At 32.9% G+C, this 24,645-nt stretch overlaps 2 protein-coding genes across 3 annotated transcripts; one reads left to right on the top strand and one right to left on the bottom strand.

The window, feature by feature from the left end:
* The first annotated feature begins 3,126 nt into the window (after nucleotides 1-3,126).
* Nucleotides 3,127-8,583, top strand: LOC133285227 (probable protein disulfide-isomerase A6). Of its 2 annotated transcripts, none has more exons than XM_061482435.1 (11): nucleotides 3,127-3,337; nucleotides 4,523-4,607; nucleotides 5,315-5,412; nucleotides 5,548-5,603; nucleotides 6,392-6,509; nucleotides 6,669-6,696; nucleotides 6,797-6,888; nucleotides 7,288-7,444; nucleotides 7,570-7,665; nucleotides 7,910-7,966; nucleotides 8,201-8,583. In XM_061482435.1, the coding sequence occupies exons 1-11, from the start codon at nucleotides 3,171-3,173 to the stop codon at nucleotides 8,264-8,266; spliced, it is 1,020 nt and encodes a 339-aa protein (XP_061338419.1). In that variant the 5' UTR covers nucleotides 3,127-3,170; the 3' UTR covers nucleotides 8,267-8,583. The 2 variants fall into 2 exon arrangements, with proteins under 2 accessions (XP_061338419.1, XP_061338418.1); XM_061482434.1 differs by having other exon boundaries at nucleotides 7,570-7,694; nucleotides 7,867-7,966.
* Nucleotides 8,576-13,014, bottom strand: LOC133285228 (uncharacterized). The gene is made up of 3 exons (XM_061482436.1): nucleotides 12,705-13,014; nucleotides 11,850-11,947; nucleotides 8,576-9,370 (listed from the first exon to the last, which is right to left on the bottom strand). The coding sequence occupies exons 1-3, from the start codon at nucleotides 12,834-12,836 to the stop codon at nucleotides 8,797-8,799; spliced, it is 804 nt and encodes a 267-aa protein (XP_061338420.1). The 5' UTR covers nucleotides 12,837-13,014; the 3' UTR covers nucleotides 8,576-8,796.
* Between the last annotated feature and the right edge of the window lie 11,631 nt (nucleotides 13,015-24,645).

Raw genomic sequence — 24,645 nt, 5'->3', positions numbered from 1 at the left:
ACTAAAATTCTCATAATTATTTAAGCAAATTTTAAAAATAAACATGATTGTTAGGGGTGCTAAACGGGGCCTTTCAGGCCCTTCGACCCGGCTTGTGAAGGTCTGCATTTATATGTCTAAAATTGATTGTTGAAATCAGGTTTGGACTTGTATAAAAGCTCGTTAAATAAAAAGGTCACAGACTCCAATTCAAAAGTCTGGCCTTAGAGCCTCTCAGGCTGGTCTAGTATACTAACTTTTATTTTTATTTTATATTTTTTATACTACTCATAATAACTCTCTCTCTTCTCAACCCATTTTATCTCATTTTATTCGTTAAACAGGCTTTTTTAAAGATTTTGTTATATATTATATTGTTTGGATATACATTGAATTTATGAATTTTTGTGGAATTATTAGTATCGTTGATCGTATATTCTGTTTAGACTTTAGATAATTTTTTGTTGTCTTATTATTTTTTAATAGGTTAAATCAAACTTTTATTTTTTGTAAATAAGACAGACTACATGTCGATAATTATATTCATAACAGGTAACAGTCTAGGTCAGGCTAATACATTTAAACACAGATTTAACCTTTTAATACCAAAGCTTGACCCGACTAGTCCCGTTAACACCTAACGATTGTACAAGAAAAGATCATGCGTCAACTTAATGATTCGATATTTCTAAATTTAACCAAGCGATTTTTTTAAACAAAATGATATTTTTAAGAAATATTAACCAAATAATTTCCTTTCTAAACAAATTATATTTTCCATAAATATTTTAAAATTGAAATTAATCAACCTGCAAATTACTTTTAAGAATGACATTATTTTGAGTTTTCTATTGTACGAGAAATATGTCGGAGCGGAAATTCTCCTATCGAGCTAAAATAAAATTTTAACAACTTATTTTTTCTTTATGAATAACAATCTCATTCATTTACTTATATTTTTTGAATTAATTAGATAACTTTTAAAGTTTAGTAATGATATACATAATTCACTAATATAACCATTCTCTAATGAATATATTAAAGGTGTAGTGGAATCAAGTTTCTATCATTCCTTATATATAATCAGATTTTTAGATAGCATTTTTCAAAATCCAGTTTTTTAATAAAACTTATTTTCAATTTTTCTTTAATTAAATAAATTTAATGACGAATTCATTATTTAATAATTTTGAATTTCGATTGACACATTTTATGCCAAGGTGATTCTCTAGCCTGAAGCATTTTGTTGAGATATATAGTCTCACATTGGTTAGATGTGCAACTAATGTAGCCTTTATAAGACCTTGGGCACTCCCACTCTTTGAGCTAGCTTTTGGGGTGGTGTATCCCAAAGTTCTTTACATGGTATCAGAGCCGACTCCTCACTTTCAAGTGGAATTAAAAATTAAAACAAAAAGCACAAAAGGTAAATCAAAAATTGGGCCTGTGCATAATCCACGCTTCAAGCCCAATGGGCTCTCGTGTGAGGAAGGTGTTGAGATATATAGTCTCACATTAATTATATGGACAACTAATGTGACTTTTATAAAGCCTTCGATACGTTATCTCAAGCGAAATTCCGTTGTTATGACTTATGCATGTGCTTGCTAGGAGAAACGACTGTGGACTTCGTCGACCTCAATTTTAATTGGCCCAGAACCCTAAAGCATCCTGCTTCTTTTTGTTCTTCTGTCTTTTTGGCATAAAAAAGGTATGTTTGTGTCACATGTCTAAGATGAAATAAGGTTAAACGAACAGGCCTAATCAATTTATTGATTAAAGGGAATAATTCTGGTATTATTTTTAAAGGATGCTGATATCATGGTAATTTCTAATTATTTATTACGTCAATTGTATTTTTTTTATTTGTATTTTATGTTAATCACATTTAATTAATTTTAAACTACTATAAAGCTAGTTATTTTAAAGTGTTAAGATCAAAACTGGCGTAACATTGTGTAGTAGATGTGTAATTTTTTACGAAACAGCATTAAATACGTAATTATTTAATTTAAATACATTATTTCAATTTTTTTTGCCTGTAGCTAAAATAGCAAATAATATACACATTCTGTAATTGTTACAATTTGAATTTAGATATGGATGAATTAATAATCCAATAACTACGCGTCTACGCCTATCTGACCTTTGAAATTCCTAAACAAATTGAATCTTTTCTGATTGGTGTTAGCTTTATGAGTTATTACATATTCGCCTAAATGACAAGAGGATGAATATGTGGCACATCTTGTTTCTACTTGTCCAATTTTTTCTCCACTTTTGCTCAACTGCTACAATTTTCAAGTTCTACTTTTGCTAAATAGTGACTAGTTGCGTGATTTCACACTTTCAAGTTCCAGCAGGATGTTCTTCAAACCAAGCTCGTTAATTTTATTTTACGTTTTTCAAAGACGTTGGACGGTCAGAGCTATTGAATTAATTAACTTAGATGCTTCATAAGATGATCCAATAAAGTCTATTTAAGTTAACTTATTTTGCTTAAAAAACATATAATTAAACTGCTAGCTTAACAGAAATTTTTTGGCTGAAAAGCTTTTCCATGCCATATTATTTACCTAGAAGGAAACCAATTTTCGAATTTTCAGATTAATCTTGGGGTTTCTCAGTAAACTAATTATTTTGTATTTTGTTTGGGACTTTCCTCCTCTTGACTTCTGAAGGGTGCTTTTCTGTTATGTTATCAGAGTTCTTCTGCATACAATTAATTTTCTTAAATACATAGTATTAATCTAGGATTTGTCTTTAATTAGATTGGAGAGGTAAATTAATTAAAGTATTCATAACTTGACTCAAATATAATCGTAGTTCATGTTATTAATGTGATACATTTTCAACAAATCATTCTACCACGTGTCCATGCTTTACACGTGGCTCGGATACTTTGTACATTGACACTGTGCACCTCTCATTGAATGCCACATCAACAACGAGACGTCATAGGTGGTAACAAGTGTGAAGTGCTGCCACATCAACAACGATGACTTTATTGAGAAGAGATGCAATGACACGATGCCACGTGACCGAAACGGAGGAACGAAACCGTACGCCATCATACACCAAATCACAACACTATAGCTTAATTTAATTGAACTGAAACAGCGTTTTCTATAAAATCCCTCACGTGCCGTAGCAGTTGAGCTGAAACCGAAAGGAAGAAGAAGGGGAAGAAGATGGAGATGTATCAGATCTGGAGCAGGAGAATAGCGTTGGGAGCATTCGCGTTTGCGTTGCTGTTCTTATCGGCATCAGCAGACGACGTCGTTGTGCTATCCGAAGAAAACTTCGAGAAGGAGGTTGGTCAGGACAGAGGAGCTCTCGTTGAGTTCTACGCCCCTTGGTAATTTCTCGATCCCTTCTTATCTGTTTCTATCAACTATTGCTTCCCTGATTACCTTGAGTTTCTCACAACGTTGAAATCGTTAGGGTAGGGTTTCGCTTTGCCTTTTTAATTAGCTGATTCCTCGCATTTGTTTTTGGCACTAAACGGTTCAACTTGTCGTTTTACTTTCTGTTGATTTTCAGTTATGACTTGTAGATGTTACGATGCCGATTTAGCTCCTCTAGGTTCAATTTAGAGCAATGATCAGTGTCCTCTAGTTTGTTAATCGGGACAATCTAGTCTCACTAGTTTAGTTTGTGCCTCTCATTTTTAACTTTCTTTTTTGATAAGGAAATTAAATTGAAAATAATATTATTCTTTACTTGTCTGCTGATTTAATACAGGATAGCAGTTAGCTATAGTCTAGTCTTTGATTACCTCTAATCCAATAATTAAGAGTATAATACACCCCTCTAATTTAATCTATACGAACTAACCGGTACAATTAAGCTTGAGATAATTTACCAGAATTGAACTGTCATCCTTATACGAAGCATTGAGAGAGGAAAAGAAACACACAAGACAAGACAACAGAAACTTTTCTACAAGTTGTGAACAAGAGTGACAATGTTTTATAATAAGCCTCTGTACTTTGGAGTACATTAATTGGCTGATAGCTAATCAGTGACTTCATAGTTCATAATAGAGATTATGTGTCTCAATGTGAAATATTTTCAGGTTAAAAATAAAGGCTGTTTAATTAAATAAAAAAGGAAATATTATTGAATAGAATGAAAATACGGGGAAGAGGAGAAGATATCTTCCAAAAAGAAAGGGGTGAAAAGAAAATAGAAAAAACCTCTAATTACTACTCTGCTAAATAAGTCAAGCACAAATGCTCCCAAACAACATATCCAGCAAGTCTTTGAAAACTTCATTAATAGCAATCCTGCCCAAAACCTCAAAACAAAAGTTACAATCATTCCACGTTTTAAGAACTTCTCGAGAATAACCTATTCATTGTACTAACAATTAAATAATCCTTTTTGTAATTTACTGTAAGTATTATCTCATACTTGGTGAAGGATTTTTTATTTTTATTTTTATTTTTTGAAGCCTTGTCTGCCTGTTTTATCATTTGTTATCCAGCTAAGTGAGATGCATATTTATATTATATTTATGTTCCCTCGTTTGTCATAATAGGTGTGGACATTGCAAAAAGCTTGCTCCAGAATATGAAAAGCTGGGTCTCAGCTTCAAGAAAGCCAAATCTGTTTTAATCGGCAAGGTGAGCATCCTGGTGTTTCCCTGCATTCATACCTTTAAATAATAATCTATTTTGCAGTATTTTTTAAGCTTCAAGCATTTCTATCTGTTTATGATTATCTCTGTATTTTAATGGTAATCCCATTCTTACTATGGAGCATGTTGGTGTTATATACCTGTTTTCATAACCAAAATGTCTAAGCTACAACTTTTAACATTTACTATGTTTCTCAGGGATTCTTTTTTCTTCACTGTTTTAACTCTTAGTTTTCTTCTTGCATCTTCAAAATCATATCTCCTTCCCCCTTTCCTTATATATATATATATATATATATATAGGAAAAACATTTCTCAGCCACCCCCCTATAACTATGTATTCCGGAGAGTATATAGTTATAATATTAAAGTTATTTTTTTTTCTTTCTCCACGTCAGCCGACAAGTTTCTGGAGAGAGAAAAAAAAGTAACTTTAATAATATAAGTTTATAAGGGTGGCCGGAGATAAGCTTATCTCAAGTAGCTGAAGAAATGTTATTCTCTCTCTCTCTCTATATATATATATATAAAAAAACTAGAGAGGGAGCATTGCATAGTGATATACTTTGTGAACATTCCTTGTACTTCTTTTACTTGTACCTTTTTATGGTTTCATTTTGGCCTTTCTCATTGATAATTCAATGAGTTTATTACACATTGAATTCACAAAGCTTACTTTTTAATGTGTTGTAGGTGGACTGTGATGAGCATAAGAGTCTGTGCAGCAAATATGGAGTGTCTGGGTACCCTACAATTCAGTGGTTTCCAAAAGGATCTCTGGAACCCAAAAAGTGAGGAGACCTTGGTGATTTGAAACATAATATTGATAAACTTTTATGCCTCAATTCATAGTTACTTGCATTTTCATATCTATCTTTCCTTTTGCATTTAATACTTGTTTTTGGGAAATTTGTAATTTTCTATAGGTATGAAGGCCCACGCAATGCAGAATCACTTACTGAGTTTGTAAATACAGAAGGAGGTACTGTATGAGCGCTTTTCAAGCCAATTTGCTTTAAAATCTATGAAGAAAATGGCATTGAGATATTAACTTGTTTGTGTAACTTCTACGGAAATGTAGTATCTTCTATCTTGACATGGACATATCACAAATTATCCAATTTGCACCAGCATTTTTTTTTTTCCAAAATTTGTGTGGGATAGACTTTTCTGAGATACTAAAGTTTAGGTTTTATGTCTTAGAATATCGCAGTTTGCACACATTCCCTAGATTTTTTAGGATTGTTTGATTCCATATTGAGGGACAACACAAACAGAAAAATGGCGCACAAACTGCATTTGATGATCAATGCACAGGAGCAAAATTTTTGTAATGTCCGTTGTTTAATAATTAATACACATAAGTACTACATTAAATAATGAAAAATTTATTGTAATATCCTTTGTATTGTGCATTCTTTCGTAGCCAATAGAGCTGGGAAAATGAAAGGGAAGAGATTATTCGTCTTTTTCTCTTTTTGTGCTATGGACAAAATTTTGAAATCTAGATCAGTGGATACCAAAAATTTAGAATTTTATGTTGTCCATTGAGCTACTTTTTGTCTAGTACACATACTATTTTAAAAAACAAACCAAAGATAATATTTTGTACTATGTTGTTCCTCATTTTTAGCAAATCAAAAAGACCCTTTGCTTCATGGTGATACTGAGAATATGCATCAGCACAATTTTGTATTCCTTTTTCCTTCTATTATGTTTTTCTTACTTGAAATTATAGTGGGATTTCCTGACCAGAGGATTGGCTTACAGGAACTAATGTGAAGATTGCTTCAGTTCCATCCAATGTAGTGGTGCTAACACCTGAAAATTTCAACGAGGTTGTCTTGGATGAAACCAAAGATGTATTGGTTGAGTTTTATGCACCATGGTACTCACTAATAATTTTTGTGTTGTTATTTTTCTCTATTTTTAATCTTTAATTCCATTTATTTATTTTGGACCAAATTTTGGTAGACTTCATTCACTCATCATGTATTGTGAAAACTCAGTTATTGCTAGATCTTATAAACTTTTTTTATTCTGCCAGGTGTGGACATTGCAAAAGTCTTGCTCCTGTAAGTGCATATCTTCGAGGTTTCCTCTTGTTATCAATTTAAGGTTAGGGCCTTTAGAAAGCAATAATGGGAAACTTGACTAAGTTCTTTTGTCCTTCAGACTTACGAGAAAGTTGCCTCTGCATTTAAATTGGAGGAAGATGTAGTGATTGCAAATCTGGATGCTGATAAATATAGGGATCTGGCTGAAAAGTAAGTTAGTTATCCAATCTATTTTGCTAAGAAATAGTTTTTGATCTAAATGAATCAAACTTTAGAGGTGAAGGCGAATAGAAGTAAAATTTAAGCACAGTGCATTTTCATATTTGTCTTTCTTGTCTTAATGTGATGGAATATATGAATCTTTACCTGTTCATGGACTATATTTCAATGTAATTCAGATATGGACTATAATATCATATAGCAGGAAGAAAAAATATATGGGAACTGAAACAGATAGACAAAGTGTTGGTACTGCTCATAAGATGATACTTAATTAAATTCTGCAGTTGTAGTGATTAACAACTGAAAAACAACAGCTAGTGAAGACTACGGAAGTGCAAGACTATAATATGATATACAATTGAGTTTTCTGGAACAATATTTATGCAGGTATGATGTGAGTGGATTTCCTACCTTGAAGTTCTTCCCCAAGGGCAATAAAGCCGGTGAAGAGTACGGAGGTGGAAGAGACTTAGATGACTTTGTGGCTTTTATCAATGAGAAATGTGGAACGAGTCGGGATGGACAAGGACAACTTACTCCCAAAGTTAGTGAGTTCAGATGAAAAATGAGAAGCAAGATTTATTTATTTTTTAACACTTTTTTTTATGGTAAAAAGTTAATAGTTGTTGCATTTGATATCTTGCTCATACATTTAATATTTTTGTATAGTCTGGTATAGTAGAAAGCTTGGATGTCTTGGTAAAGGAATTTGTAGCTGCCAGTGATGAAGAGAAGAAGGCTGTGTTTACCCGAATAGAAGAGGAAGTTGAGAAGCTTAAGGGTTCGTCTTCAAGGTAACTTAACATCGGCCATCTAAAATATTGTTATGGTCAATATTTTATCATTATGTCAATTACGAATAGCTCAATTTTGCATTTTTGTATTGCATATATTCTATACTACTTGCCCAATTGCCCAAAGTAAGAAACTAGATGCAATCAAGAAACTATTGTTTTTTATGATTAGGTACGGAAAGATTTACTTGAAAGCTGCCAAGAATTACATGGAGAAAGGTTCTGATTATGCTAAGAAAGAAATCGAGCGCCTACAGCGCATGCTTGAGAAGGTAAATATTCTCTTTCAGTCAAAGAAACCTTGAAAGTTTACTTATTCGTGAAATAATCATTACCATGATTGAACTTTCGAGTGTAACTTGAGATTCACTTTGGTTTCTCAAAATAATTATTTTGTGATAAATTTTAAGTATTTAGTTGTAAAATGAGATTAAGAGTTGAAGTGGACAAATTGTTGTAAATACCTGCAATATTGCGCTACTCATTGCCTGTGTTGATTGATGCAGTCTATCAGCCCTGTGAAGGCCGACGAGTTCACTCTTAAGAAAAATATCTTGTTGACATATGCTTGACTTGTTGGCGTGACTGTCAACCATCTCTCGGAAGCTAGTGTTCCACCTCAGCTCCTTCTGATGATTGTTTGACTTTGATATAGAAATTGCTGGGAGATTTTCAACGTGGAAACTTGTAATGCTTAATTTGAATATGTTAAAATGACCCTATCATGCATGGCGATTTTGGGGTCAAGAAGATTCATCTTCTTTCTTCCCCACTGTAGTTTACCTCTTGAGCGATTTTGGGACTAAATTTATAACGTGACGGTTATGTATTCGATACTTGTTTCCCTTTTGATTATATCTATTATAAGAAATGAAGACAATACAACAATTTCAACTTAATTGAATGAAAAACAAAATGAAATCAAAAGGTAAAATATCTCGAAGACAGGAATAAATACTAGGGAGAACACCTTCACATAAGAATGGGGTTAAGTGGGATAACAAATTCTCGTAAGATGGAAACCAACACTTTTTGGACAAAAATTAACAAGCGACTCTCATATTGGAGGCAGGTGGATACAAATGATTTCCAAATATAGCAACTAACCTCCGGGATCAGCTTCTTTCGCGTTCACATTTAAGAGCCTGCACGGCTTATTATCATGGTTAAACTCGGGTCTAGGAATACCCATTGATGAACACTCTTCAATTTGATACTCTCTCTCATCAACCAGAGATTTCATGTATGAGCATGACCTTTCCTCAGGATCCATGTTAGGAACAGACTCTTGGCCAGAACCAAATGGCAGCTCCAAAGATGCAGAACTAGGAGGCTGTGTTCTCATCTGCACGGATCTTAGAAGTGCAGCTCTTCTTAAGTCAGCCGAATGGCATATATCACTTGGAGATGATGGGAAACGGCCCTCAGAATCTGACCCCCGCTGACGTGGCTGGGAGCAGGTAATGGTGGAAACGGTAGAGCCATGAGAAGCATTTGAACTTGTGGAAGAAGGTGCTGAAGATAAAACATTCTGTGGTCTTTGATGTCTGTATGGAGAAACTGGACTACTGGGAAGGCTGTCAGGTTGGGATGAGCAACTGTGCACAGGGGTCTCACAATACCTCAAGTCATCTGAGTCTTCTGACATAGGTGAATACTGTAAAAACATATCATCCCTGAAAATAAAAAAAAATAAAAAAAATTGTTTGAAACATTTGCTAATTATTGGAAAATAGAACGAATTTATTTTAACAAACAGTTAACCGTTGGTGCTGGCAAATTATCATTTCATATCAAACAAAAAATGTCTAGTTATTTTTCACAAAAAAACATGTCTAGTTATATACCTCATCATTTAGAATAAAGCACAGTGAACGAAAATACACACAATGGGTACAACACTATAAAATAGAAAGATAGGATTTGAAGCATCAGGAAGATCGATTCCTTCTTCGAGTATTGATGCCATTATTCAAAGGCGGTCCGCAGCCTGAGTCACATTTATTATTAAATTTGAATAAAACTATAAACTAATACATACACCAAATGGAAATACATTTATGACCTTACACATAGGGGACGTTTGGTGCAGGAGAAATTTTTTTTTTATTTGGGAATCACAATTTTCAAGAATATTGTGGGAAAATGAAATTTCCGAGAATGTTACCAAAAAGTTTGTTGATAGGTTAAAATATTTTCGAGAAAGTTGGGTCAATTTTCCTGATGCTATGTTTAGTTAATTATAAAATATTGCCGGGAATATGCATCATTTTACAAAACTAACCCCTAAACTGACAAAAAAAAACACGGAAATCTGTCATCTAGTTCGAATTCAATTTCCAGAAACTTGAGAAGATTTGAGTTTTGTTGATTTACGAATATTGGGGTCAGTGTTCTTGCCAAAGCATTCCCAAAATAATTTCTCCACTTGCTTTAGACATGAGTTTCAATGATGCAACTATTGTCTTCTTCTTTTGCTCATTAGTGCAATAAGAGGTTTCTAGTATGAGTGGCGGAGGCTTCAATTCAAGGTGATCAAAGTGTGGTGCTAACTGAGTGTGGGAATTTGATTTGCTTGAATCTGGTGCTCATTGGGGTTGACAACACGTTAAGAAGAAAAAGAAGGTGAACAGGATGAAGATAGAAGGGCTAATTTTGTCCAAAAAAATTGTTAAATTTTCCCCTTGGATAGGATTTGTAAAATACTACATGTTGAATGATATTTTGAGGTTGGATTTTGGATACATTTTTGCACATAAGAGGGAAATCTGGAAAAAGTAGTTTCCCAGGATAATTTTCTTTTTTTGTTACCAAACATTGCAATCTAAGAATGTGAAGTTCAGAATCCTAGGTATTTCAAAATTTACCTCCTACCAAACACCATAAGGTAATATAGCAGTTTTTCAACATGTAGGATATGAAACAACAAATATGTAGAGTTAACAACTAAAATATGTCTATCATACATGTACAATTTTTGGTATGCATACATTTGAAGTTATTTATAAATGGATTTTAAATTATACCAAGCCAGGAAAAAATGCTTACGGTTTATATAAACATGACTGCAGAAGAAATCAGGCAACAAACATGTCTACGGATCAAAGCCACTTAACAGTTGGCAGAAAGCTGGGAATTTGCCCAAATTGTGAAAGAACTCTAGTCCAAGACAAACTATTTTGCTATATTCATGCTTCACAGGGAAACATTTCTATTGTTATTGGAGCTTGTTCAAAATAATTTTTTTATGTTAATATCCTCTCTACAAATCTTTTGGAGTAAACAGTGTCTATGGATGGAAAGTAACTGGTCTTGAATTCTAGTTCCTACTTCTCTTACTTTCCATTTTACATCAAATAGCCCACATAAGGGTAAACAAGAGGTACACTAGTAAGAGGGACTGTTCGACAATGAAAATGAAGGAATTCCCATGGTTTACAAGGTTAATATGACCAATTACCATATGCTATATGGCAGTTTAAACCCCGAAAGAATGAAGGTTGAGTTTTTTGTACTCTAGGACATATAACGCTATTGAATATTTGAAATAAGTTATCTTGTTGAAAAAAGGTGAATGCATGCGTTGGTGCGAAAATATGGAGTGTGGCCATTACCACACACAAGAAGGCCTTCTACCTAATTCAGGCTTGGAGTTGCTTTGCAAACAAAACCATAATGTGGAAAATTTTAGTGATTCTCTTTTATTATGGGATAGCAAAGGGATATCATTTTCAACACTTAAACACGTCAAATCTAGTTGATAGATTCAATAAAGAAAGAAAGAAAGAAAGAAAGCATAATGTCATGCAGCATTATGGTGAAAATAGTTTGCAAGTCCCATGTAGCTGCAATTAGAGCATCCCACAGAACTATTTGCCATATCTTTGAATGGCTAACTGAAGATTTAATTTTTTTTAACCAAACTCTGAAGCATGAAAGAGAAGGATCACACAAGAAAAAAAGAAGACGAGCAATAACTCATTTAATCAGCAATTAGAAGCTTGCCATATATTGTCCATGCTAAATTTAATACCCAATAGTCACTACTGAAATGCTAGAAGATAAACCTAATCTGAGGAAATAGCTGTTTATAAACTTTCAAACTGGGAATATTATAGTAGTGTACTAATATCAAAAAAGGTGGCCGTGATTTACCTGAGGGAAAATGTGCTTTCAGACCTTGCTGGAGAATCCATTAGATTATCAGGAAGTGAGTCTTCAACTGTCAATCCGTTAAGACTGGATGCCATTATCTGGGCAGGGAAACAATAGGTTAAGTGACTCTAATCTAGGCTTTTTGACCATACGGTCTTTCAGGAAAAAAAAAAATGTTTAATTAATTTTTGAAATAGTTATCCAAAATAATGCGGTCAATCCAACACGTCAACCATGCCATAGTTAATGTAAAGTCCTGTATATTTGTCATGAGGAACTTCCACAGTGACATTAAGTCCCATATGATTGATGTACGAGACTTACCCGTATGATCAATGCGTAGGATTCACCTCATTAGATCATTTCATTTGATTGTAAAAAAAGCATAGATGAAAATTCAAAATCAAGAGGTAGTAATTTAAACAAAGATGTACATGATCAAAGCATTCAAACAGAAAGTACCTTTTCATATAACAAGTGGTGTGTAATTTATAAAAGGCCTCAAGGTCAAGTCTCTCAAATTTGATTTGAAAAACAAGCGAAATATTCATAAATTAATATTGTGATTCACAAATATATATATATATATTTAGAAACCACTAATAATACAATCCTATATATCATTCAATGTAGAAACTGCAAAGGATCACCTTGACAAGTAAACTGAAACAAGCAATAAATAAACAACAGTTGGAAACCCCATCATAGCCCATTTCACATGAATGACTCACTACTACAAAAGGGTTAAAAATTAAAACTTCGAAAAGGAAAATAAAATAAAATTAGAAGCTATATTCTTTCTTTTAGTAAAACATGAAAATGAGAATAATGGGACAAAAGGGGCAAATTGGTAACCTCGCTTAAGTAACGCTTGTGAGAGCGAAGATTGTCGAGGTAAACTTCCTCTTCGGGATCTCTGGTACGCTTGCTACTGGGCGATGATGCTGAGGCTGAAGGTGACCCTCCCAAATTCGAATCAGAACCCATTGTTGTGTTCAACTCATCAAAACCAAAACTTTCTTTGAGGAAAAGGGGCTATTCAATGTTGCAACCTTAACACTTGTGTTAAACCACCAGAGAAGGATTGGGCTTCCCCTTCCGTTTTCCGCCATGGGCGACACTCTGTAACATAACAGTGTCAGATTTTACTTTTTTTATTTTTTATTTTTTGTGGCCTCAGAAACACGATCACAGAGATGTTCTCGTTGCTGTAGTCTTTTTATCGTACACCCGCGCCCTTATTGTTACACGTGTCGCCAAATTTTTTTGAAATTTAAATCATATTAATGGGAAACAACTACTCATTTTAAGCAAAATTATTATGAGATAGGATATTGGGTTTTATCCTTATATTTTTTTTCATGTCAATCTACTATTTAATAATAATGGTATTGGAAAGGAGTATGTAAAATAAATATGAAAAAAAAAAATAACGGTAGTTTAGTTGGCGCATAAAAATTGAGTAGATGGGGTGAGGATATGCGTTTAATCTTTTCTAGTATTATATTTAAAAGAAGTTTAAAACCTTAATCTTGAACCCGTTTCGAATAAAATTGCTTCATTTGAAAAGTACCTATGATTTATTAAAAAATAATAAAGATAAAAAAAGATATGTATAATATTTTATCACCAACAACACTACATATATAAAATAGATATTTAATGTACTAAAAAAGTGAATATTTAAGATGTGCAAGGCAATTATTTTATTTTATTTTACGGCTTAAGAAGGGTTTATAGAAAATAAATGTGTTTGATGATATCATGTATTTTATTTTTAACGCCAAAAAAATGTATTTAATAAATAATATTTTTAAAAAACAGTGTATATATAATATAATAATACTGATAATATTTTATGATGTGTGTATTCAATAAATAGTATGTGAAAAAAAAATTATTTTATTTCATATTAATTTATATTTTTGGATTATAATTTATTTTATATTATCATACTAAAAATAGGGGGGGGAATATTTTCAAAGTATACTCTTAATATTTTGGGCGTCTGCTTACCAAATAAGTTTAGGCTGTTTCAATAAGTTTTTTTAAAAGTTTTTCTTTTTAAAAAAAAAACTTGTGAGTCTATTAATAAAAAATAATCAAAATAGTATTTAATTTTTTACTAAAAAATACTTTCAATGTATCTAAATTGAAAACTAATATGACTTTTATAAAAGAAAAAATATTTACTATTTTAAAATATATAATTGTATATCATTTTAAGTGAAACTATTGTTTTTTAATAATATTTTACCTTTTTTTCATCCAAAAAATTAGAAGAACAGAGAAAAAAAATATTATGGAAGAGAAAATAAAATATCAACAAAATAAAGTTTTATCTCTTAGAATGGCAAATATTTTTTCATTTATAAGATGTTATAGTACCCGTTTGGTTGAGTTTTAATTCCTAAAAAAGTTATTTTTTTTAAATAAAAGTCCTTTTGAGAATTTTTAGATGTTTGGTTAACAACTTTTTAAAAAAGCAAAATTTAAAATAAAAGTTAAAATACTACTTTTTTTTTGTAGCCAGTAGTTGATTGCTTTTGGAAAAAAAACAGAAATTAAAAGATAATATAATTTTATTTTTTTGAAAAAAGATAATATAAATTTTTAAAATACATTTTTAACCTTACCCTATCATACCTATTTTATCTCTTCTTATCCTAAGATCATGCTATTTTATCTCTCTTTTATTGTAATTTTATATAAAAAAGTTATTTTTTTTATTTTAACATTCAAACAACTTTTTTATGTAAAAGTGATTTTCAGATTATACATCCAAACGTAAAATAATTTTATCTTTTAAAAAAATTTATTTAAAAAAAAGCAATACATAAAAACTCACCATCCAAACTCTTAAAAGCTAATCGAAGCAGATTCTTACTCATCTTGGATAAGGACTTGGTGACAGAGACGGCTATGCACGTATCATTATGGATATTTTTGTTTTTTGGAAAAATAAAAAAGAATTGATTATCGGTATATTATTTATCGACCGTTTGTTTATGCTTTGATTCTTGAGATAAAAAGGTTATATTATTCAAAGAGTGTGATATTATTCTTTTAAAAGAGATAAAATTACAGTACCACCTTTGGGAGGGGTTTAAAGTCTTAATCCTGGACCCGCCCCGAATCGGATTAGTTGCGAAGCGATGAACCGATTGAAATATTTCCAAAAAAAAAAAGGATAAAATTATGTCCTTTTAATTAAGAGAAAATGATATATAATAAAATATTTCCAAAAGAAAAAAAGATACGTAATAAAAATTATGAAAAAGAGAAAATAAAAAATTTTATTTAAATTTTAAACAAAAATAATAATTTTAACTAAAATAACCCTCTTTTAAAATGATAAATGTTTTTTCCTTATTCAAATCAATCTCTTTCACAGCTTTGGTTAAATCGATTTTTTCGTCAAGTATTTTTTTTGGAGTGAGGATATTCTTACTACTAGAAAAATTTAGAGTAAACACCATTCTTGGTCCCTAACAAAAGACACGGTCCCCACTTTAGTCCCTTATAAAAATAAATTAGTCAGTTAGTCCCTAACAAATTTAAAATGGACTCATTTTAGTCCTTTTTAGGGACTAATATGGGTCTTTTTTGAATTTGTGAGGGACCACGATTTCAACTAAATGAGTCCACTTTGAATTTGTTAGGGACTAACTGACTAATTTATTTTTGTAAGGGACTAAAATGAGGACCGTGTTTTTTTGTTAGGGATCAAAAAGGGTATTTACTCAAAAATTTATTACCAACCCACTACCTCCATAATCACTATTGGATAAATATTTTCTCTCTCTTCAAAAACTTTTTAACATTCCCTCTCTTTGATCCAATGGTAATTGTGAAGGTAGTGAGTTGGTAGTGAATATTTTTGGTAGTTAGAATATCTCCCCTCTTCTTTTGTAGGAGATTAATTAAGGGCCTGTTTGATGTGACGTATAAGGTCTAATAGTATAAGCTTATATTATACGTTATGACATTTTCAGTTGTTTGGTGTGACCATCGTATAGTATAAGCTTATACAGCAGGATCCCTTAATACATCAAAACGATGTATAACTTAATCCGGCCTAAGGGAGATGGATAAGGCCTGATAAGAGGTTGATGTATTAATTTCGTTGACTAGTGTAATTCTCAAAAATTAATATATTATTTTAATATTAATATATTAAAATAAAAAATAATTTTTCAATATATTAATTTTTAAAATATTGAATATTTTTATTTTTAGTTTTATAAAAATTAATTTATGTTTTGGACCCTTATCAATCAATTTTTATAAAAATTAATATTTTATGATATTTTTTGAAGAACTATATAAATTATTTATTAAAGGATATTTTTATTAAAAATGTATTTTTATCCTATATAGTATTATACAGTGCATTACCAAATACTAGATAATATTATGTTATACAATATCTTATTTTGTACAATACTGTACCAAACGCTGGATACTATTAAAATTCAATCAGGTCTTATACAATCAGGCCTTATACTATCAGGTCTTATACTATCAAGCCTTATCATATACTATGCACCAAACATGCCCTAAAGGGAAATAGATTTATCATGTTGTAGGAAATTATTGTGTCATGCTATAGACACAATCAATGTGGACCCCACAACTTTTAAAATAAAAAAAAAAAAGGTGGGGTCCACATTGGTTGTGTCTATAACATGACACAACCAATTTCCTACAACATAATTGATCTATTTCCCTTAATTAAATACCTTAACTATTTGCAATATAAATGTTTTATATTTTTTCAATTAAGTGGATACATAATTGAACATTAGTTATTGGGAAAAATGTTTCTGCAGTTAATGCAGATAAGTTATCTGCATTTACTCCCAAAACGACGCCGTTTTGGCATTGAAATCTTAAAATATTATAAATATAAAGACTATTATAACCCTGAAATAAATTAAAATTACAAAATACCATGATTTCTGTCCCAAAACGACGTTGTATTGGGCTTACTGCAAATAATCTATCTGCAGTAACTGCAGAAAAAGCGAACCTTAGTTATTACTATAAAAAAATACGGACATCTTAAAAAATATAATCTTTTTTCAATACGCTCACAAAAAATTAGCATAAAATCTCAAACAAAAACATCATCTAATGTATGTAAACAAATAATTACTTGACGATTTTAAATTATAAAGTACTTAAAAATTTATATAGAACAACAACAAATTGAATCATAATCATCTTATATGCATGTAAGTTATTAAAAAAATCACGAACACATATAATTCTACGAGTTCGTTTTGGTTTTGTTCATTAATTTTTTAAGTGAAAACAACAACTCAAATTTTACAATTAATTTTTATAAAAAGAGAATCAAACAAAACGAGTTAATTAATTTTCTTCCATTTCAAATTCTTGATTGGAATTCGGTTAAAATTGTTTTAATTTGACGATAAACAACTTTAAGGATCATTTTGATAGGCTTTTGAAAAAAATGGTTTTTGTGAGTTGTTTTTTTTTAAATAATTTTTTTTAAAGCCAAAGTTATTTTTCGTTTGGATGCAATAATTGAAAAGTGCTAAGGAAAGTGTATACAAATGACACTCTACTAGGGTTTCTGTGCAAAATCATGCAGCAGCTTATCAATTGTAAACTGGCTTTTGATGAGGTTGATAATCTGCAGAGGACAAAGAAAAAATACAAGAGTGAATGTACCTTTTCCAATGATCATATGCTGACTCAAAGAGAAGAGCCATGGATGGAGGGCAATACAAGCTTCAAGGAGGTCCTGATGAGACACAATGGGGAATGAGAATCAGGAAGATGATGACATCGAAAAGGAAGCTGAGATGCAAATGGATGGAAAAGGCGAAGGAGATAGAGAGATTGATCTAGTGTTGGAGGATGTGACTGTTGAGATGCGTGAAGACGATAAAACAAATTCCAAGCTTTCAGATGAATTCAAAAAGTAAGGCTTGGAAACCATGAAAAAAATCTCTTATCGTTAAACTTTTGGGGAAGGGGATATCGATCAATATCGTAAGGAAGAGACTTGAGAATATGTGGGAGAGAGATGAGAAAATCTTTGTTACTGATATAGAGAATGATTTTTTCTTGGTGCGTTTTGAGAAGAAGTCTAACATGGATTTTGTGATGGCTACGAGTCCATGGATTATTTTTTATCATTATCATGCCATTAGATTGTGGGAACTTGATTTCCAAGCTTTTCAGTCATCGATAAATAGGATCATTGCTTGGGTTAGGTTGCCTGGCTTTCCTCTTGAGTATGTTATTACTCCACCTATAAAAAAAGGTGGGAAACTGGCTTGGTAGTTTCATTCGTCTTAATGCTGCTACTACAAATCTAGCGAGAGGGAAATTCGTGAGAATTTGCGTTGAACTTGATCTGAATCAACCTCTGAAAGCAAAATACTTAATCAAATATAAATACAAGCAAGTTGAATATGAAGGTCTGCATCTGATATGCTACATTTGTGGAAAGTAAGGACATAGGGTTGATCTCTGTCCAAACGTTCCTAAGATGACCAGTCAAGAAAGTGTAGTTAAGGAAGCCCAATCTGGTACGATTGATATTAGGGAGGTACAACCTAATTATGATATGGAGGAGAACACCCAATCCAACTTTGGCCCTTGGATGGCGATGTCGAGAGCTAGAAAAAGAAGGCATGTGAATGGGAAAGGTGTTGTGATAGCCGAGAAGGATAGGGGAGATGATATCAAAATTAAATGACAAGGTTAACGGCCCGAATGTTGTGAATGACACAAGTAGTAATGAGAACCTTAATGCTGGAAACCTTAATGAAGAGAAGCAGGCTAATCAAGGGGAACAAGTTGTACCTCAGAATCCTGTAAAAGACAATATTAAAGGTAAGAAAAATAAGGTTCATGTAGTAGAGACAGAGAACGCCTTTGAGCTGGTATGTGATGAGTTAGTATGTTCACAGACAGATGAGGAACTCGCTTGAGTTAGTATGTTCACGGACAGATGAGGAACTCGTTGTATCTGATGAAGTGCAGATTCTTAGGAAAATCCATCATGCAGTGAAATCCAGGTTGGGGACAAAGACAACTCAAGATGATGAAGTGGATCAAATGGTCATAGACAACAAAGAGAAGTTGGAGAATTCGGAGACCTAAGTAAAAATGCAGAATCATATGATGAGTGGTAATCTCAATGCCAAGAGCCAAAGCCCCCTGACCCGAAATCTAGCAGGCTAAAACAGATACGTACAAGAATAAACTAGATAATGCCCATCATGGAGTAGGAAGAAATATTATAGGTTGACAGCTCTTGGGTCTTGCTCAACCTGCAACTCCCCTTAGACCTGTTTAATGTCAATTTTATTTTGGAATTGCAGAGGTGCTGCTAAACCTAGTTTAAGTTGCACCCTAAGGATGATTGTGGATAAGAATGCAATTTGCATGGTGATATTGATGGAAACCAGAACTGGAAGTGGAAAGAGTAGGAATATAATGAAGAAGATCAGATTTGACCAAGTTATTTCTGAGGAAGTTGTTGGTTATTCTGGTGGTATTTGGGCCTTTTGGGACTCAAAACGTGCCAAGGTGCAACTTGTATCAAAGACAAAACAATTTCTTCAAACAACTTGTAAATTACCATGTTAGCACCAAAAACTTTCCTCTAAAGTGGCCAGTTATTTGAGAATCATTGAATTATATATATAAAAGAAAAAAAAGTTGTTTGAGAAACTCTTCTTTTAAACATTACGAAATTGAGAAACTCTTTTCCACCAACAAGAGACACCTCCAACATGCAGAAAGCTAGGGGTTTGGAAATGGAATTTGGGATTGAGCTTCTATTGATCATATAGATCTAACGATGGTTGAATGTGGCTTTTCTCTATGATCCACTAAAATAAGGAGATATTATATCAACAGATACTGTTTGATGCTCAAATCAATACTTGCAAAAGATGATATGTCACAACGAGTGTGAACTTGTGGAGTGTAATCCCTGAGGATGAAGATCCATGTATATTTATAACAAGTGACGGCCTTTGAGAGTTCATAAGGAGGTTACAGTTTTGTTCCCTAGAGAATGGGCCAAATAAATAGTGAATCTAGGCCACATAATAAATAGTGTATAAGCCCCATAACTAGGTGTTTCATTTGTTATAGATTGTCGAATTTATAAGATATGTTGACCCCAAACAATGAGGTCCATGGTGGACTCAGGGTACTTGCTAGATTGCATGTGCAATTTGCATATCACACAATTGGGTGGGTTCGAGATCTAGAAGTTTTCTTCAAGGTTTGAAGCTGGGAGACTCAATACCTCAGAATGTTAGCTTGAACATGTAACATAGAACATTAATAATGTGCCTAAATGGGTTAGGAATTCAGAGTGCCTTGATGAGTAAGGACTTCATAATGACTAAACAAACACTTTGTCAATGTGCCTAAACAAATTAAAAAATAATGTTTAAAACTTGATCCATTTATTTATAAGGACAAAATTATTTTATACTGGTGTAAATTTTATTCTCCATTTTGGTTATTGATTTTATTTTTATCCAACGACTATAATTTCTTAATATTTTTTAATTATGTGAGTCACTTGATACAAGTGGATTAATGACCAAAAATAGGTGTAAAACTTTTTATTCTTAGTGTAAGAATAATGTGTCCCTTATTTAAATGAGTCAAATTTATTTAAAAATATGAAATTCAAGTTGAACTTGTTGAACTCATTTATAACTTAATTATTTTGTTTTCTGTTGTATTTATTATTTTTTTAAAGTTTATTGATTTAATATTTAATAAAAATATATTTAATTTAGAAGATAAAGTAAAATTTTAAAAGTAAGATTGCAATATATTTATAAGTTGGAAACTTCAAGTGATTTACACATTAATGAGCAGGACAACATCAATATCATAAATCTAATTAATCAGACATTAAGAAAAAGCACTAGTGTTCCCAGCATATTGAATCTAGTCTCCAAAACAAATAGAGAAACTGATCCAGATAAAATATAGGCCCAATCAAAGTCCCATAAGGAAAACCCAAATCCTTCCGAAGCACAAGGAACAAGCATTGACGCGATGCCCACATCGCGGCGTTCCAGACACGATATCCCCATCGCGACATACAGGACGCGATGATCTCATCGCGGCACACAAGACTCGATTCTTGTATCGCGCATGAAACCTTCTAAGAGAGGTAAACGTAAGGCTCAAGATTGTTGGGTTAAATTTTAATGAGATAAAAATAGAAAATAGAAAATAGAAATGTGAAGAGTTTTCCGGTGAAGAGTCATGTCCTTAGGTTTGTGTTAGTGGACATTAATGAGTCAGTTATGTCAGTTAGAATATTAATGAGTCAGTTATGTCAGTTATAAAGTAATTGGGTGTTATGTGTGGAGTTATGTTGGTCAGTTTTATAGCTTATAAATAGCCTTTGATAGTTTGTATGAAATGTAGATCAAGAGAAAAAGAGAAAGAGCAAGAAAGCAAGAATAGAAAAGAAAAGTTTTTTTAGTAGATACACAAGTATGGTTGTCTCTTGCATCTGTGTGGATATTCAATTCTAACAAATTGGTATCAGAGCTTGGGCTATGGAGGAAAAGAACGAGATAGAAGTGCCACTCTTTTATGGAGATAAAGATGAAGCATTGGTCTTCTTACTCTGTCTAAAAGAATATTTTCGGAGAAAAAAAACCTTTGAAGAGGACAAATGGCATGAAGCTTTGAGAAGACTCAGAGGAAGCGCAATCAAATGGTTCCGTACATGGAACTGCTGCGACTTTAATAATATGTGGAAGGATTTTCTAATGGCCTTCATAACAAAATACTTGCCTGGACGTTTTGAACTGATTAATGAAGAAGATGAAATCTTCAATGATGATGATGAAGATGAGGAGAATCTTGCAGATGAAGAAGAGACCGAGATGGCGGAATCCGAGGTTACCAACTGCAACGCATCCGCGGAGGAGATTGACGTGTCGGAGCGCGTAAGAGACGACTCGGAGAAGAAGACGATGGAGATGACTGCGGCAGAAGGAGCCGAGATAGAAGAGGAGGAGAACAAGGGAGCCGAGATAGAAGAGGAGAACAAGGGAGCCGAGATAGAAGATGAGGACAACGAAGGAGCCGAGATCGAAGCGGAGAAGGATGGGAACGACGAGTCCATTGTCGAGGTAGAAGACTTCGCGGAACCTGAGTGTTTGGAGACAGAGTCGAAAATCGGAAAGGAGATTGAGAAGCCGAGGTGCTTGATGGAGACCGGCATGGAGGAGACCGCGAATCCGAGTTCCGTGTTGATAACCAGGATGGGGGAGATCCTGGCTAAATCACCGAGTTCATGTTTTGGAGAAGAGCTCGACCCCGGCGTGATGAGGTTGATGTCGGAGACCGACATAGACGCAGTTCGGGTTGGAAGTCAGAAGTCGGAGACTGCATTGAATTTATGGTGGAAGTGGAAGATGTTGACACCACGGAAAAGAGACCATTTCCCTGGAGGACGGTTGTCTGAGATTCCATTGATGAGGCGCGTGGAAGCTGGACTCGATGAAGAAGAACCCGACGATGAAGAAACTGAGAGCGGAAAAATGGAAAGTGTGATTGTGGATAGGGAACCCGGCGATGAGGAGCCTAAAGTTACTTTTATGGTGGAATCATTTTGGCTCAAGCGTAAACCAGAAGAAGATCGTGGGGCGGAATCAGAAAATGATGCGTTGAGTTATTTGCTTGATGATGGGAATCAACGGTCCTCAATGAGTGATGGGGTTACTGTGGTTAAAGAGGCCCAACGTGCTATTAATGTAGCACATGTTGAATCTGAAAGTATTAAAATTGGCATAGGTGTTGTAAAACTAATGGGACGTTATAGTGATACAGATACTGATAAGTATGATGACTTGTGTGAAGATCATACGTGTAAGAATGGATGTGGAAGTATATTGGAGGATGAGGTCGACAGAGGAAAATTCAAGACTGTCTATCTTCCACCAATGAAGGAACCGCCGGACAAAAAAAAAAAATTGAAGAAAGGAGTGCAACATGGAAGCAGCGCAGCAGCGCGAAAAAAATCAACCGGTGGAAAATTAAAAAAAAAAAAAGAATTAAAATTTAAGGGGGAGTTTTGTTGGGTTAAATTTTAATGAGATAAAAATAGAAAATAGAAAATAGAAATGTGAAGAGTTTTCCGGTGAAGAGTCATGTCCTTAGGTTTGTGTTAGTGGACATTAATGAGTCAGTTATGTCAGTTATAAAATAATGGGGTGTTAAGTGTGGAGTTATGTTGGTCAGTTTTATAGCTTATAAATAGCCTTTGATAGTTTGTATGAAATGTAGATCAAGAGAAAAAGAGAAAGAGCAAGAAAGCAAGAATAGAAAAGAAAAGTTTTTTAGTAGATACACAAGTATGGTTGTCTCTTGCATCTGTGTGGATATTCAATTCTAACAAAGATAACTCCACCGCGTCTTAGCTCTAGTAAACAAAGAACAACTCCAGCTTGCCTCTAATCTACTACTAGACCCTTTGGAAGATAAGGCTATATAGGTCCCTTAAATAACTTGCAGCCCAAGGCTGGTCACTCAGAAGCCAAGCCGCCTTAACTAAGGCGGCATCCCAGTTACTATATAAACACACGATATACCACCAAGGTACGATCATCCTTTACTTTAACAAGATAACACACCTGCCTCTGATACTAACTTAAGCATCGGAGTGTCTTCGCAGGTACCCCATTTGGTGCAACGTGCCAACGTGAAGGACAAAAGCTCAAGATCAGTCCGACAGCAATACTTGGCCCAAGCCAACAACGACGTAAGGTGATTCAATCGTGTGTGATTGAGCTCTATACCTATACGCAGTCCATACTGGTTCGATCAGAAAGCAAAAAGATGACAATAAAGTACCTTTTCTTTTCTTTTCTGATGCGGGGAAAAAGTATTACATGTTAAGGATAATGAATGGTTATTAATCATGATTCCCAATAAAAATGCTGGAATACACTTTTCCTGATTTCATCCTATGAGCGGTTAAGAGGATCTAAGGATACAAAGGGAATATAATGACCATTTCCGCATAAAATAAAAGGAAAGCGAATCCTTCTAAACTAACTGAAAGTCATCATTATTAATATCATTATTTTGATTCGATTCATTTTGGATTTTATATATTAGTAAGTAGTATGCGTAATATATGTTTTCTTTTTCTGTAAATTTTAATATGTTTTTAAGTTAATTCATGTAAATTATCATAATTATGTATTGATTAACACAAATAAGATACTTAGTTTTATTTATATTAAATTAAATTATCATATTTTTTAAAAATCTCGTTGCTCCACTCTTATAAATTAATTTAGTGTATATTATGTTTATAGTGACTTAAATTTTTAATCAACTTATTAAAGAATAATATATATAATTATTTACTTGTTTTTTATTTTAATTTTAAATTCAAGTTTATTGATTAATTATGCATATATTTTTTATTATTTTTATCTTTCTCTTTAGTTTTCTTAGATTATTCCTGAATTAATATAGTTAAGGGACCTTATGATTTTAATTTTCTTAATTTATTCTTTTAACTCTTACTTGAATTTAAAACATCCATATGGGATATTTGTTAATTTTATTATACAAGGTGGACTAGTTCATGAAAGAAAAGGAGATGCTTTTATCCATAGATATTTTTAAATTAGTTCATGGAGAAGTAGGTTTTGTGGAGTTTTAAGAGCCAAAACGAGTTAAAAAACAAAACAATATTTGCCATTTAAGGGAAATTGAGTACTTCAGGAGTTAAGGTAAGGACGACTTT

This window comes from Gastrolobium bilobum, unplaced genomic scaffold (assembly GCF_033153095.1).
Source record: "Gastrolobium bilobum isolate Gb01-03AN ecotype WA unplaced genomic scaffold, APGP_CSIRO_Gbil_v1 utg12170, whole genome shotgun sequence".
In the NCBI taxonomy this organism is placed as follows: Eukaryota; Viridiplantae; Streptophyta; class Magnoliopsida; order Fabales; family Fabaceae; genus Gastrolobium; species Gastrolobium bilobum.
The sequence above is the reverse complement of the archived record's forward strand: the minus strand, read 5'-3'. Positions and strand labels throughout refer to the sequence as shown.

What these genes read in the sequence shown, in the direction of transcription:
- LOC133285227 (XM_061482434.1), top strand. Translation starts at nt 3,171, where the DNA reads ATGGAGATGTATCAGATCTGGAGCAGGAGAATAGCGTTGGGAGCATTC. An exon ending in GTTGAGTTTTATGCACCATG is followed by an intron (nt 6,510 to 6,668) that starts GTACTCACTAAT and finishes TTATTCTGCCAG; the next exon opens with GTGTGGACATTGCAAAAGTC. An exon ending in AAGGACAACTTACTCCCAAA is followed by an intron (nt 7,445 to 7,569) that starts GTTAGTGAGTTC and finishes ATTTTTGTATAG; the next exon opens with TCTGGTATAGTAGAAAGCTT.
- LOC133285228 (XM_061482436.1), bottom strand. Translation starts at nt 12,836, where the DNA reads ATGGGTTCTGATTCGAATTTGGGAGGGTCACCTTCAGCCTCAGCATCA. An exon ending in ACAAGCGTTACTTAAGCGAG is followed by an intron (nt 11,948 to 12,704) that starts GTTACCAATTTG and finishes TTCCCTGCCCAG; the next exon opens with ATAATGGCATCCAGTCTTAA. An exon ending in GAAAGCACATTTTCCCTCAG is followed by an intron (nt 9,371 to 11,849) that starts GTAAATCACGGC and finishes TTTTATTTTCAG; the next exon opens with GGATGATATGTTTTTACAGT.